Raw genomic sequence first — 13,694 nt, 5'->3', positions numbered from 1 at the left:
TGCTCTTTGAGCTGTATTTGTTTATAACCCTCATACTGGATGTCTGTGACACAATGGTTGCTTTCAGCAAAGGCACATTCACATGTTCACCTCTTCCTTGTTTCCTTCTTTTTTTTCTTTCTGTCCCTCTAGTCTGCTATTGTAGTCTTATCTCACAAAATCACAAAATGTTCTTCGTTTGCATGCTATCTCTGTCTGCATAGCACCTCAGTTGTTGATTAATCCCTCGAAGGTCAGGCAGCGAGTTTGGGTTTGCTGTGACACTGTGACAATGCCCCCCCCCTTTTTTTGTCTAACTATTACAGACCTCTGTAAATTATATTTACTCAAAAGTTGATGCAATTAAAAAACTGAACAAAATTATAATTATGTAAGGTTGTATTCATGCCAGGGAGAGTCTGACATGAAACTTCCCACATGCTCTGAAAAAACACTGGGGAAGTTGATACAAAAAAAAAGAAAAACAAAATTAATATTATATAAGGTTGTATTGGTACCAGTGAGAGTCCACAGTACCCTAAGTTATCTGACATGAAACTTCCGCAGGCTCTGAAAAAACATTCTGGTCTCATCCCAACTACTAGGACATGGGATGTACTTAATTCCTGCAACTAGGTGCCGGTAGAGTCTACAAAAGACACTGCATGGCTTTGAAAGAAAAGGGTGTGTGCATCTGTAACGTACACACCCACTCAGATGCTGGTATGGGAACCACCGCTGGGAGTGCTCACGCTCCACGCAAGTGCTTGTGTGACCACGGTGGGGGAGGGGATGGTGGCTTCATTGCAGCAGCTGCTCTGTTGAGTCTGAGACACACACACACACACACGTTTCTCTTGATGGAGATGTTAAAAGGAGAGTACAGGAGGAAGGCACAGGGTGAAAGAGGGACTTTGGACTGAAGGAAATCACGATCACTCCACAATTTCTCAGCACTATTCAGCATGTTTCACATTTTTCCAACGTCCACCAGGGGTGCTCTTGCTCCACACAAGATTCTCCCCCACGTTGTATTTATGTGTGTGCTGATTGTGTTTGTGTCAATCAATTGGATCCAGAGAGCCATCTTTTAGAGCTCTCATGGTCTAATGCTATTACACAAATTAATCTGTCTTATGTTCTTAGTGGCCTCAAGCAGGACCTTGCAAACAACACTTGTCCTCGTGTAGACATGTGACAAGTTTATACTTGAGTTTCGGCATGACATTTTATAACCTCTCTTCTACATGTTGACTTAACTCTTACATTTGCAACTGTATTAACTGGATGGCACACAGAATACAAGTAAATTAATCAAGTGCATGTGTATCATCATGTGCTGGGATAATTAGGCCTGTTGTTGACCTTCGACAAAGCAAATTAAAGCCTCCATGCAGTGAAAGAAGGATATCTTGCTCAAGGCCAGACAGCGCCTAAACAACTGTGATTACACCGCCGTGCTTGCACTAGTGGTTTAAAGCAACTATGTGTTTAGTGTAAGCATATTCAGTGTCGATTGTGCTTCCCTCAGTGAAGAAAGACATGGCCTAAATCACCATAAAGCATCAGTGTAGTGACCAGCTATCAACACAGAGCGGTGTATGTGAGCCATTGAAAGGAAACGTGTAAGCTGCAAGCCATCTGCCACATGGCTTATTACAAGACGTGTGTGTGCGCGCGCGCGCGTGCGTGCGTGTTCACAACTAAGAACTGAGGGGGTTGACGGGTGGCGACAGAAACCTTTAACCCCACTCCCTTCTTTTCCAGACCCCTCTCGTCCTAGTCAGAAATAATTAAAACCATCTGCCTGACTGCAGAGCTGTACTACTAAATCGTCCCACTTACACACACACACACACACACACATACTTTTACACAGTTGTGGATCCATCAAAAACACATACTCAAATACAGCCTGATTGAGAACCTCCAAATAAATGATTTATCCAAATGTCATAAATACAATTGTAAACTGCACCTAGGATTACTTTCCTGCCACTACCTCATCAACTGTTGGCAACAGTCATTCTTTTCCCAGTGTTAAGATGTTTTTTAGTTGAGAGAGAGAGAAAAAGAGAGAGAGAGAGAGAGAGAGAGAGAGAGAGAGAGAGAGAGAGAGAGAGAGAGAGAGAGAGAGAGAGAGAGAGAGAGAGAGAGAGAGCTTCTCTCTGCAAAATCTAGCATGAAGCTGCAGTGACAGCACAGGAGCTCATCTAGGTCAGTGCTTATCTGGGTTAATGTGGCAAATCTTCCAACATGGCCATTTGGCTGGAAAACAACCCACATGGATCTGGGAAAATCATTGATAGGTAGTTAGTATGTCAAAATCCTCAAAATTAGAATGTATTTGTGCATTGTGTTGATTATAAATGGCAATGTGGAAAAATGTATTTCCTCCTTAATTGTTTCTTGATAGATAGCTCATGTTAATATTGATGTGCTTTCAGAGGGTGATGAAACCGGCATCATGGATGGACTCTTGGAGGCGCTGCAGTCTGGCGCTGCTTTCAGGAGAAAGAGAGGACCCCGGCAAGCAGGTGCACTTAACAACCCTACATATTCATTTCTTTGTTACAGAGTTTTAGAGGTGTGTGTGTGTGTGTGTGCGCGCGTGTGTGTATATACATTATTCCTGCTTTTATAATTGTTGCTATGTATCCTTTCTTAAACATTGTTGCTTCTGTCACCGTGTGACTGTCAATACCGTTTCCTTTCTTATTATTTTTGTCAGTGAGGGAAATTCACCTCCACCAATGACATTAAGTCAGAGGGTGCGGTGCGTTCTAGGGATTTATGTATGGATGAAAAAGTTGGGGAAGTGCGACATCACAAGTAGTACCATCACTTCAGCACATTGTCTTTTAAGGTTTCACATGTACAGTGCTGTGAAAAAGTATTTGCCCACTTCCTGATTTCTGTGTTCTTTGCATTTTTATCACACACAAAGGTTTCAGTTCATCAAACAAATGTTAACATTACTCATACACACCCCAAGGGAATATAAAATGCAGCTTCGAAATGAACATTTCATTTACCAATGAGGGGAAAATTCTAATCTGACTATGTGGAAAAAGTAATTGCCCGCCCCCTCTTGTTAAATCACAAATTAACTGTGACTAACGACAGTTTTGGGATAGCCCAATTCAATTTTACAGGTCACACCCAAACCTAATTACAACAATACAGTATTTGTTGAATCAAGAAATCACACAAATAGAACCTGTCGGACAAAGTGAAGTAGGCGACAAGATTTCGAAAAACAAACGCATCCTGCCACGATCTAAAGAAATTCAAGAAGAAATGAGGAAAAAAAGTGTATAAGTGTGGAAAAGGTTACACAGCCATTTGCAAGACTCCGAGGCTTCAGCGAATCACTGTCAGAGCCATTATCCATGAGTGGAGAAAACTGGGAACAGTGGCAAATACTCCCAGAAGTGGTCGACCAGTTAAAATTACTGTGTAAAATTAGTGTGTGACGGCGACTCATCCAGGAGGTCACAAAAGAACCTATAACAACATCCTAGGAGTGCCAGGCCTCGCTAGCCTCAGTTCAGGTTTACGACTCTACCGTAAGAAAGACACTGGCCAAAAACGGCATGCATGAGTGAGTTCCCAAGCAAAAAACCACTGTTGTCTAAAAAGAACGCAAAGGCTCGTCTCACATTTGGCAAAAAACATTTGTCATTCACAGTCAGTACGAGTCGGTAGATAAGGCCACTATTTTGACTCACAATAGTTTCGCCAAAGCAGGATTAGACACATCATTAAAACCAGTGGAATCCTTAGCAACATTTCAGCAGAACGTCACTAAACCTACCCACGCCCATTAGCTAGTAGTGTCACTGTGTGGATTCAGTCTTTCTGGGTCAATAATCACCGAGACACGCGCCATCCTACACAACCTTGGCCCATGATAACAATGCCAACATCAACGGAATACCTGTGCTTTGCTGTGCAGTCAAATGTTCAGTCTTTCACACCGGACCTCATCATTACGATAATTGATCATCATCAGACTTGCCGATGTGTACGTACAGGTCCTGTACATTGGGTACCTGTATGCTTAGCTGTATCCCTCCCCAATATTGGGTGTCCACTGTATACCACATGATGTCTCTTTAGCCATTGTTGTTCAGTCTGTAAGCCCAACGTAATCGAGTTTAACTTTGCGGCAAGCTTTGAAATGTGAGTTTGTGAAGTGTCCATTGTTGAAAGAAGCTCAAGTAGATGTGTGTGCCTACGCAAGCATTCACACACAAGGGTATGCGTGTCTGCAACCCTATCCCACCGTCAATAGAAGCCAGATGTGAAGCGGTGCCTCAGAGTTGGAGGCTAGACTGCATTCTTTCTTACTTCTTGTGTGTGCCTTTTGCAAAGTGAAAAGCAAAAGCAAAACACATTCTGCGTCAACATTACTACAGTTGTTGTCAAGTGTTTCTCTCTGGTCTACAATTTGGCAAAGTTACTCTACCGGTACTTTAATCGATTGCAACAAACCTGACAGAAACAACAAAACTGAGAAACAGAGGGAGTAGAGTGGCTAGGTTTATAGTCAGTCCCCCAGAATTCTGTTTTGCTGTGTCACTCCTCGCAGGAAAAAGCAGAACGTGTGAGAGAAGATGCATGCATTGCTGTGTTCGAAAGGAGAAGAAAACTATGTCGATAAAGATCACATGTCATCTTAAACCCCCCCCAACCCCCTTTCTTGCTCTGACTGTGAAATCATTTTAACCACCGGTCTGTAATTTTCATGCTCACATGGCGGTGGTGTTGTGTGTCAACTTTGTCCAAAATATGTAGCTACTATTTTACAACAACTTGCAACTCCTCCTCGTCTTGCAGACTTTGTGGGAGGGGCTGTTCACCATAAAGAGCAGGCTTTTCCTTTTAGGCTTTGGCGGTGTGTGAGTCAGAGCACTTAATTTAGCAAAACTTTTAGAGGAGGTTCATTCAGTCTTTGGCTCAACTGATATGTATGGCACACCACTGGAGCCACAGACTTCCTCCATCACTAACTAGACTTATAAAGCTCCATTCTATGCTTATAAGCATGGATATTACTTTTCGGTGTTTGCCTTATTGTGCACAAAGAAAATATTGTCCATTTTCTACGTACACAGTACAGACAACAATATTGAGACGCAAGACGTAAGAACTATAAGATGGAAGAACAGTTTCTTCTCTACTGTGCATGTTTGTACCAACATTATAGAATGTGTGAAGTTTGACTTGATGTTGAGCAACAGGGTTTTGCTAACAGGGTCCACTGAGCTCCGAGGAAAAGAAGTTAGTCTGAAACCCTGTCATCGGGTTAGAACAAGTCTTTGGAAGAAAAAAAATATCTGCTGCTGTTGTTTATTTTTTAAAGTCTTATGACGTCCTAAGCATACCCATCTTATTCATATCCCTGTTTCCTCCACTGTTGTGCACACCACAACAAATCTCACCTACGTGAGTTCAAAAGACAGACGCGAGCGACTATTGAGTGTGTTGCCAACCTCATTGTGTCCCTGCATTGTGACTGAATGTGAAGCCACGAGGCTCCACAAGCTATGTCTTCACCTTTGACCTGTACCCTAACTCACTGTGGGGTTTTGTGCTGCTTGTATAGAATGAGTGGGCAGCCTCGGGTACTCCCAGCTGTCTGACCCCCTCCCTCTGCCCACTGCTCAAACACAAGCAGACAAAACATATGCAGCAGATGACTGCATGCCAACACAAAGCCACACATGGGTGTTTGAGTACCAAGACGCCTTCCGCGTTATATTGCACAGAGCAGATACCGTTGCATGCTTTTTTTTTTTTTGTTCCCAAATTCTCACAATCTTCTTCTAGTTGTTACTTTATCGGTTCATGTCATGTCAATACAGACCTACAACATGATATTTAATGCAATATATTAGCATTTTGTATGTGGAGGAATGTGTTGAATCACTCACCACCAAGCCATCTGCTCAGTCATGACCCCTCATCCAATCAGTGCTGCCACAAAGTTGTCAAAGCCAAACAATGGTAGCACAGATGATGTGGATGGCAACAATGGAGGCACACGCTGGCCCTGCACACCGTCTGCCCCGATAGAAAAGTCACACTCTTTCACAGATGTTCACACAAGGGGACACAAAAAAAAGGAAACAATTGAGTTCATTTTTGATGGCCTTCATTGACACGTCATTGTTGAAGCAGACATGACATCACGCACTTTTTTAGCACCCACTGAGACAATTAGTGCAGTAACTCAAATAAAGTGGTTATAAAAATAAGTTTTGTTTTTTTATATGACATTAAAACATGTGACAAAGGCAAATTGTTTTAAAACTTTTCCCACCATAACTGTTCTGTAACGTGCACAAGGCTTTAAATACGCTTTTTTTTTTCTTTGAGGGGCAGTTTTGCTAATCGCTGATTTCAATTGAGGGGCAATCGGGAGGAAATCAAGACCTGAATGGCACTGAATTTCTACGAATTTTAGAATTAAAAGAAAACTTAAATTACGGTGTTAGGTCCCATTGTGCATCTCATGCGTTGTGCTGCGTTAAATGCTGATTTGCTTTTCAGTGTTTTTGTATGAGGCATAAAATGTGAATTTTGAGGGGAGACTTGTGATGTGAGTTATGGAAATATGAACCGTTCGACGTAAAATTGAGTTTTAGCACAAAACTGAAGGCTCCTGTTGGAAAGCTAGAGGTCCTTCAAAAAACGGCGGGTGTGTGCTGACTCCAATTTATTATGAGTATGAATGCGGTTGGTTCAATCTGAACACAGCACGATCTCCAGTTATGACAGGGTTTGCACACTTTTGAAGTTTGCAGTTGTTTATTTTTACATTCCCCCTCTGGAAAAGAAAAGAAATTAATTTGAGTTGTAGAGGTTGTGCCCGTTAATGGTGGAAAAAGTTTTGGAAGGATTTATCTTGGTCTAATTATTTGGATATATCATAAAAGCCTGGCATTTGAACAGGCCTGTGTGGACTTTTAAGCACATGCATGTACTGGCAATTACCATTGTTTAATGTCACTTTTGAAGCCGGTTCTTCCACAGTGGAGCCAGAGGAGGGTGCTAGAGGTCCCTGCTAAACTGGACATGTCGATGGACAGTAGATGCTGTGCTAAAATCCGACTCTGGCTTTTCCATGGTTGCAGCTCGAGTACACAAAAACCTTACAGATGTATGCTTGATACGTGACCCGGCTTTGGTAATCTGAGGTATTTACCCTCTAAATCTTGCAGTGTCTTACACTTCACACCTCATCATCGCTGTGTGTTCTCTACATCTTGTTCAATTAAGCAGTCTTTCCCTCACCATGCAGTCTGCTCGAGTACTGTATAATGTGTTACAGAGTCTCTTTTCCCTTCGGGTCTTAGTGCCCCCCCCCTCCTCCCACCAAGAACACATTCAGTGTTCAAACGAACCCATATAGTGCCACACCAGACATATAAACTAATCTTTTGATCTGAGTCTCGACATCCAATTTCGCTCTTGCTGCGCAACCAGGCGACATGCCAAGCCCCTGCATCATTTAGTCAAAGTAACAGCTACTTTGCCGCGAAGGACATGCTGAGGACATCTTCTGTTTGTAATGCCATGTGTGAAAAGATTAGCAAAATAATTTAGTCCTTAATTTTTTCCAACCGAGCCCACAACATGTTGTACAAGCACAATTCTCATGCTTAATATGCTCTGCCTTTTGCTCGAGTATAAAATCACACCTAGCATTCTTTGAGTTGTTTGTGAGTAGCGTTTGGTCAAGTAAGTGATCGTCTATTTATCTTCTGTCCTTTACATGTCCAACAGTGATTGAGCAACACTCAAAAATAGTGTTCTGAACTGTGGACATGGCTTGCAGAAATTATTGAAACTGAACAATAAAGTACAAACATGTAGGGCTGAACGATTTGATTTGAAATCGTAATGCCTTGATATATACATCAATGTGTGTGTGTGTGCGCACAATATATATATATATATATATATATATATATATATATACAGTATATGTATATACTATATATATATATATATATATATATATATACAGTATATGTATATACTATATATATATATATGCAAGCAGTCTGTCATTATTCATCTCGATTCCATAGAGCCCTCTGTTCCTGAGGTGTATCCACATCCTCCATCTGTTCCCATCATCTTTCATGTGGGAGATAAAAAGGAGAGCAGAGTTTTTCCTCTCCCACTGGATTTTCTCTTGTCACCGACATACACATCAGAATCAGAATCATCTTTATTGGCCAAGTATGTAGAACACACAAGGAATTTGTCCCCGGTATAACACGCTGCATTAGTATCGTCATAAACAAGGACATGACAAATAAGTATGGAAGGACACACTGAGAGATAATGTCTCTATTTTGGGTCATGCAGACATGATATAGAATGCTTGCTGAAATGTGCTGCTGTGAGATTATTCGCATTAATAAAATGATCTGTTCAAAAAAAAATGTGTATGAGGAAACGCAGCTGTATGATCCCCACATTGTAGATTTGTATTTTTAAACACCTCACGATCCTCCTCTTTCCTTCCCAGACTCAATAGTGTCTTTGTCACAGCTCGTTCTGGAGACATGATCGGTAACCGTGTTTTGTTATGCATCCCCCATTTAGTAAGAACCATGAGTTGTGTTTTGGGTTGACTTTTGTGTTCCCATGGTTCATTTTGCATGTGTGGTTTGCATCGTCACAACACTGACACGTAAGCACTCCAGTGCAATCTCCCCCTGACCTATTTACCGGTAATTCAAAATGGCTGATGCTGCCCGAAGAGTGTGTGGAAGAGCAGGTAGGCGAAGAGACAACAGCTTTTCTTCATGGCACTCGTATCCGAACCCCCCCCCCCCCTCTCCCGACCCCCAAACCTCTGTCAGATTTTCGACTTAATTCTGTCATCCAAGTTAGCAAGTTAATCAAAAACAAGACCAAAGAATATTTAATGTTATTACCATTTACGCTGTGCTTGAAAGTAGAAAAAAATTGTCAACGAAATATTAAAATGATTTGATGGGAAATGTAACGCTCTTAACATTTTTATACAAAATACATGTATATGTAAATAAAAGTTTCAAAACAGACTGTTCTTTCAGATGAAATATTAAATTAGTACTAACGAGTGAAATACTGTACATTCAAGTAAACTGTACTTCTGCCGTGTTTCTTATGTGTCCCACAGCACTAAAGGGACCCCGCGCAGAACTAGCGATACTAGTTTTGACAATATACAATTGCATAATTATGTACTATACTAATTGTGGAAACTAACAAGCTAACTTATCTTTACCATTGCTGGCTCGTTACAGTACCAAAAATCAGGGTCATGGAAACCCGGCCAAGTAGTCAATGTAGTTAGTATTCTTGATCTGAGCCTAAAATTTGATTGCCAAATGTATCTTAATTTCATCAAGCAAAAGTCCCCTTGTCGTTTTATTATTTTCCATTTTTATTTGAAAATGAAAAGAATGAACGATATGCAAATTGGTTTGGTCAACATTTAAACTGTGACCGATTGGTATAATTGGACACTGTGTACAATGAGAGTGTAGTTTGGAATGCGTCATAATAGAAAAGTGTTTGAAATGTAAATGAGAAAAGAAAAAGGCACGATAAGAAAGAAACAGGCTGACTCCACTGCACACCATCTTACTGAACATATGGTTAATTTAATAGAACTCTGATTATGTCACGCAAAACTGAACATTATATTTGTAAAAGCAGATTGACACCACTTTTGATATTGTGTCGTTATGTGAACGTAGCAACACACTAGCATGTGCGTGTGTAGCTCAAACCTCAACGTGTGGTGCAATGAAACTGTTTTAATAGTTTGCAGTGATGAAAATGGCCCAACACAGTACGCCCCCCAAACCCCGCCGCCCTTCGTACCTGCATCGCCTTGTTTATGAGTTCAACAATATCTCTCGCAGCCTGCGCATTTGCTAATGTCACTCGCTCACGTTGTGTTTGCTGCTCTTTCTCAGCCAACCACAGAAGAGCTGGTCATGCAGTGACCAACATCCTGGCCAAAGAATTGATGCAGGAAGACGCACCATCAAGCATGGCGCCCATGAAGAAGACCAAGTTGGATGAGAAGGATGAGCACAAGATCGAAGCGGGAGATTCGTTAGAGGAGCTACTGGAAGCTGCGCCTTCTCGCTCCAGTTAGACCATTTGCGCAGATATTTTGCGTTTTTTGTTTTGTATTAAGTTTAATTGTCACATGCGTCTGAGCAGATTTGTTTCTCATTGTTGCAGCCAATATTGATCTAAAATTTAAGTTAAGCATCATTCCACACTTACTGGAATCTTCTGGGATGAAATATTTCCCTCATTCAGCCAATGACTTTTTGCCACTTGTAACTGTTTTTTGATTTTTTTTTTTTTTTGGGGCTAACATACACAACTGTTCCGAGTCCATATGGCACTGTCTGCTTCTTTACCACAGCTTTTAATCACTTAATTCATTGCATGATCATATGAAAGATCATCTCAGAAGAGGGATTCACTGTTATTTCCCAAATTTTCATAACATCAGGCACATAAAAGATGCTACAAACGGTTAGTTTTGGATGCACTATGAATTGTCGACTTTTTTTTTTTTTTTTTTTTTTTTATGCGCTGCATTCTTGTTTGATATATTGTATATTGCTGTTTGGAAATGATGATGATTCCACTGTGTTGCTGGAAAAAGTGCCAATGAGTAGGAGTCCAGTCCTGTTATTTCATTCACAGTCTCAGTAGCAGCTCTCACATTGGGTGGATGATTTTGTTAGCGGTGTACACATATCTGTGTGAGATTTTTTTTCCCCTCATTTGTACAAGGGATGACACCCCAAAACAAAGAAAGCCAGCACAGTAAAATGACAAACATTCCTTTCAGTTTGCTTCCTGTGTCATGAGAGAAAGTTATTGCACAGAGTAAGCAGATCCCAAATGTCTTTGCTTGAGCTACATTTGTTTGGAAACACCCTTTCCAAAAGCAATTTACATATGCCTGTGTGCTTTTATGACTGTGTAATGTGAGTCATCTATTTTTAGATCCTGCTTATGTGCATGTCTGTGTGCGTGTGTTTTCTGTAATTATGGTATCCATAAATTCTAGGTTTCATAAGCAACTTTGTGGTACCTGCGGAGGTCGCGCACCAAAAGAGCTGGACAAAAATGCACACGTGTCTATATGTGTGTAGCGGTGCGGGTTTGAAAACAAGGGGGACGTCATATATGTTGGGTTTGATTCACTTTGTGGGGCCAACATGGAACTGAACGGAACGATGGACGGACTCCAAACCCAGCACCTACCCACCCACTCACTTCGAGCCATCAGCAAATATGCAATGTCTGTCCTATTCCTATGCAAACAAATACTATCATGTGTCCTTTTGCCATCTTCTCCTAAAACCTGCAATTAACTTGGCAGACTGATATGAACGTGTTCAACATCTCAATCCCTCACAAGTGACACCTTGTTTTCAATAAGTGACATGGCCCAATGGGGATGAAAAATGTGTCATTCAGGGAGGAAATCCTTGCTGTGGTCACCTGCAGAGGTTTTTGTTATTTGCACACTTTTCATGATAACCACACGCCAGATCTCGTTGAATCACAAAAACCTGCTGTAACTGTTGTTCAGTCAAAGATGTTGCGTGCGTGCGTGTGTGTGTGTGTGTGTGTGTCCGTGCTAGATACTGGACTGGCTTTTTCATCATTGAGATGGAGATACAAAATAAAAAGGAAAGCATCACTGGAATATATATATGTTTTGTTTTTCTAATTTGCCCTTTTTTCTTCTTTTTCAGATATTTTCTATGTTGATTTTTGCAGTTGATTTTTTTTTTTAATCTTATGAAATGCATGTGCTTTGCTCATCTTTTCCAGCGATTGCTTTATGTATTCAGAACAATGCACACATTTAATATTTCTGTTTGCTATGCAGAGCAATTAAAATGTCTGAGTAATTCAAGTTTTTTTTTGTCATTCTTTGCTGATGTGAACATGTTCAATTATGGTCAGTATTTTAAATTATCTTCAGGGTGTGTGCGTCCCTGAAGTGTATAACTTCTGGTCAATTCCAACTAAATTCCACTTAATCTGTGAGGGGTTTTCAGCGAGACGGCTTCATTTTTTGCTCCGTCTCCTCCTTAGCCTCCCATTTGAGTAAAAATGGCAGAAAGTTATTGCACTCTGTAAAGCCATCGTTTTATTGGCAGAAGACAGCAGAGGAATGTATAAACAGTGGAAACTACTTACTTTAACAGATGCATTCCAGGGCTCACTGCAGCTCCAAAGATTCAAAAGGTTTTTTTTTTTTTCCCAGCATGAATTCTCACTCACTCTTTCACTGACATGTAACATGATATGTGTATGTATTATCCCCTTCATGCTAACATTTCTTCACTTATGCCATCTACTTGCCTTTTGGTGCTTCCAGTTTGTGAAAGGCCCTTTTCTATACCAGTAAAGGTGTGCTTGATGTGGAAGAATCAGACTGCAACCCCATTACACAATTTGCACAGACGCAAAATCTTGTCAAAACATTTCCCATCATAACGTTACTTGCGGGCGGCCCGGTAGTCGACTGGTTAGCACAGCGGCCTGAAAGTGCAGAGGTGCAGGGTTTGATTCCGGTGCCGGCCTTCCTGTGTGGAGTTTGCCCGTTCTCCCTGTGGCTACATGGGTTTTCTCCGGGTACTCCGGTTTCCTTTCACATTCCCAAAAGCGTGCATGGCAGGCTAATGGAACTCTAATTGCCCCACGGGGATAAATAAAGTTATCTGAATTCCAAATTATCCCTAGATGTGAGTGTGAGCATGGATGTTTGTTCATTTATATGTGCCCTGCAATTGGCTGGCAACCAATTCAGGGTGTACCCCACCTACTGCCTGAAGACAGCTGGGATCGGATAAGCGAATTGTAAAATGGAGGGATGTTACTTGCAGTATAGTTGCCTCCTATTTTTTTTCCATTGTTTACATATTGCTGTGGTTGCCAGGGGTGTCCCCATGTTTTAGTCCTTATCTGTGATATAACAGTACAGAGATGGTATGACTCACACAAGTCAGCCAGTCATGTCCTCCAAGGACTCCGCCAGCCTTCTCCCCGTCTGGGAATATGTCAGAAATTCCATGTTGTGTCACTGCAACACCGCACAAGAATGTCAGGAAAAGCATCTAGAAACTCTTCCTAACCTCAATGTCAATTGAGGTAAGAATGCCTCTCTAACATTGTACTTGCATAAGAGGAAAACTAGTCCATGTGGGGGGGTTTTGCAGGTAAAAGGTTTTAGTTAGAACAGTTGAAAATTGCTGAAACCCCTTTTTTCAGACTGAGGGTGTAAGAGTGGCACGACTGTCTGTTTCATGTGTTGTGTTGTATTATTTTGTCATTTTATGTTAAGTGTTCTTTTGATGGTGGCGTGGGCACCCGCAGTGGCTCCTCTTGTTGTCTGTTTAAGAGGGAGGAAATTTCATCTGTGCACATTTGACAATAAAGTTGTACTTGATACTTGAAGAGTTTATATTTCGGCACTTGCCAATTCCTGGTACAGATACAGTACCCCTCCAAAAGTATCCGAAGTGTTCTTTGCAGCTCTCAGCATTTTTCTGTCATCAACTGCTATTGCTACCCTTGACCAACCTGTTGGATGACTGATGCTCAATACACCAGTCGGTGGTTGTTGTGTTCAGGACATTCTCAATTGTTGTCTT

At 41.3% G+C, this 13,694-nt stretch overlaps 1 protein-coding gene across 1 annotated transcript in view; it reads left to right on the top strand.

Annotated features, from left to right (window-relative positions):
* Positions 1–11,950, top strand: part of LOC147208469 (protein diaphanous homolog 1-like) — a 28,012-nt gene extending 16,062 nt beyond the window's left edge. The window contains exons 10-11 of the mRNA XM_086106119.1: positions 2,427–2,516; positions 9,972–11,950. Coding sequence (XP_085962245.1) covers positions 2,427–2,516; positions 9,972–10,156 — 275 coding nt within the window. The 3' untranslated portion in view covers positions 10,157–11,950. The remainder of the gene's footprint in view (positions 1–2,426; positions 2,517–9,971) is intronic.
* Positions 11,951–13,694: the final 1,744 nt, after the last annotated feature.

Source organism: Hippocampus guttulatus, chromosome 2 (assembly GCF_054856545.1).
Source record: "Hippocampus guttulatus isolate MCC_2025c chromosome 2, RoL_Hgut_1.0, whole genome shotgun sequence".
In the NCBI taxonomy this organism is placed as follows: Eukaryota; Metazoa; Chordata; class Actinopteri; order Syngnathiformes; family Syngnathidae; genus Hippocampus; species Hippocampus guttulatus.
Note: the sequence above shows the minus strand (reverse complement) of the source record. Positions and strands in the feature narration are given on the sequence as shown.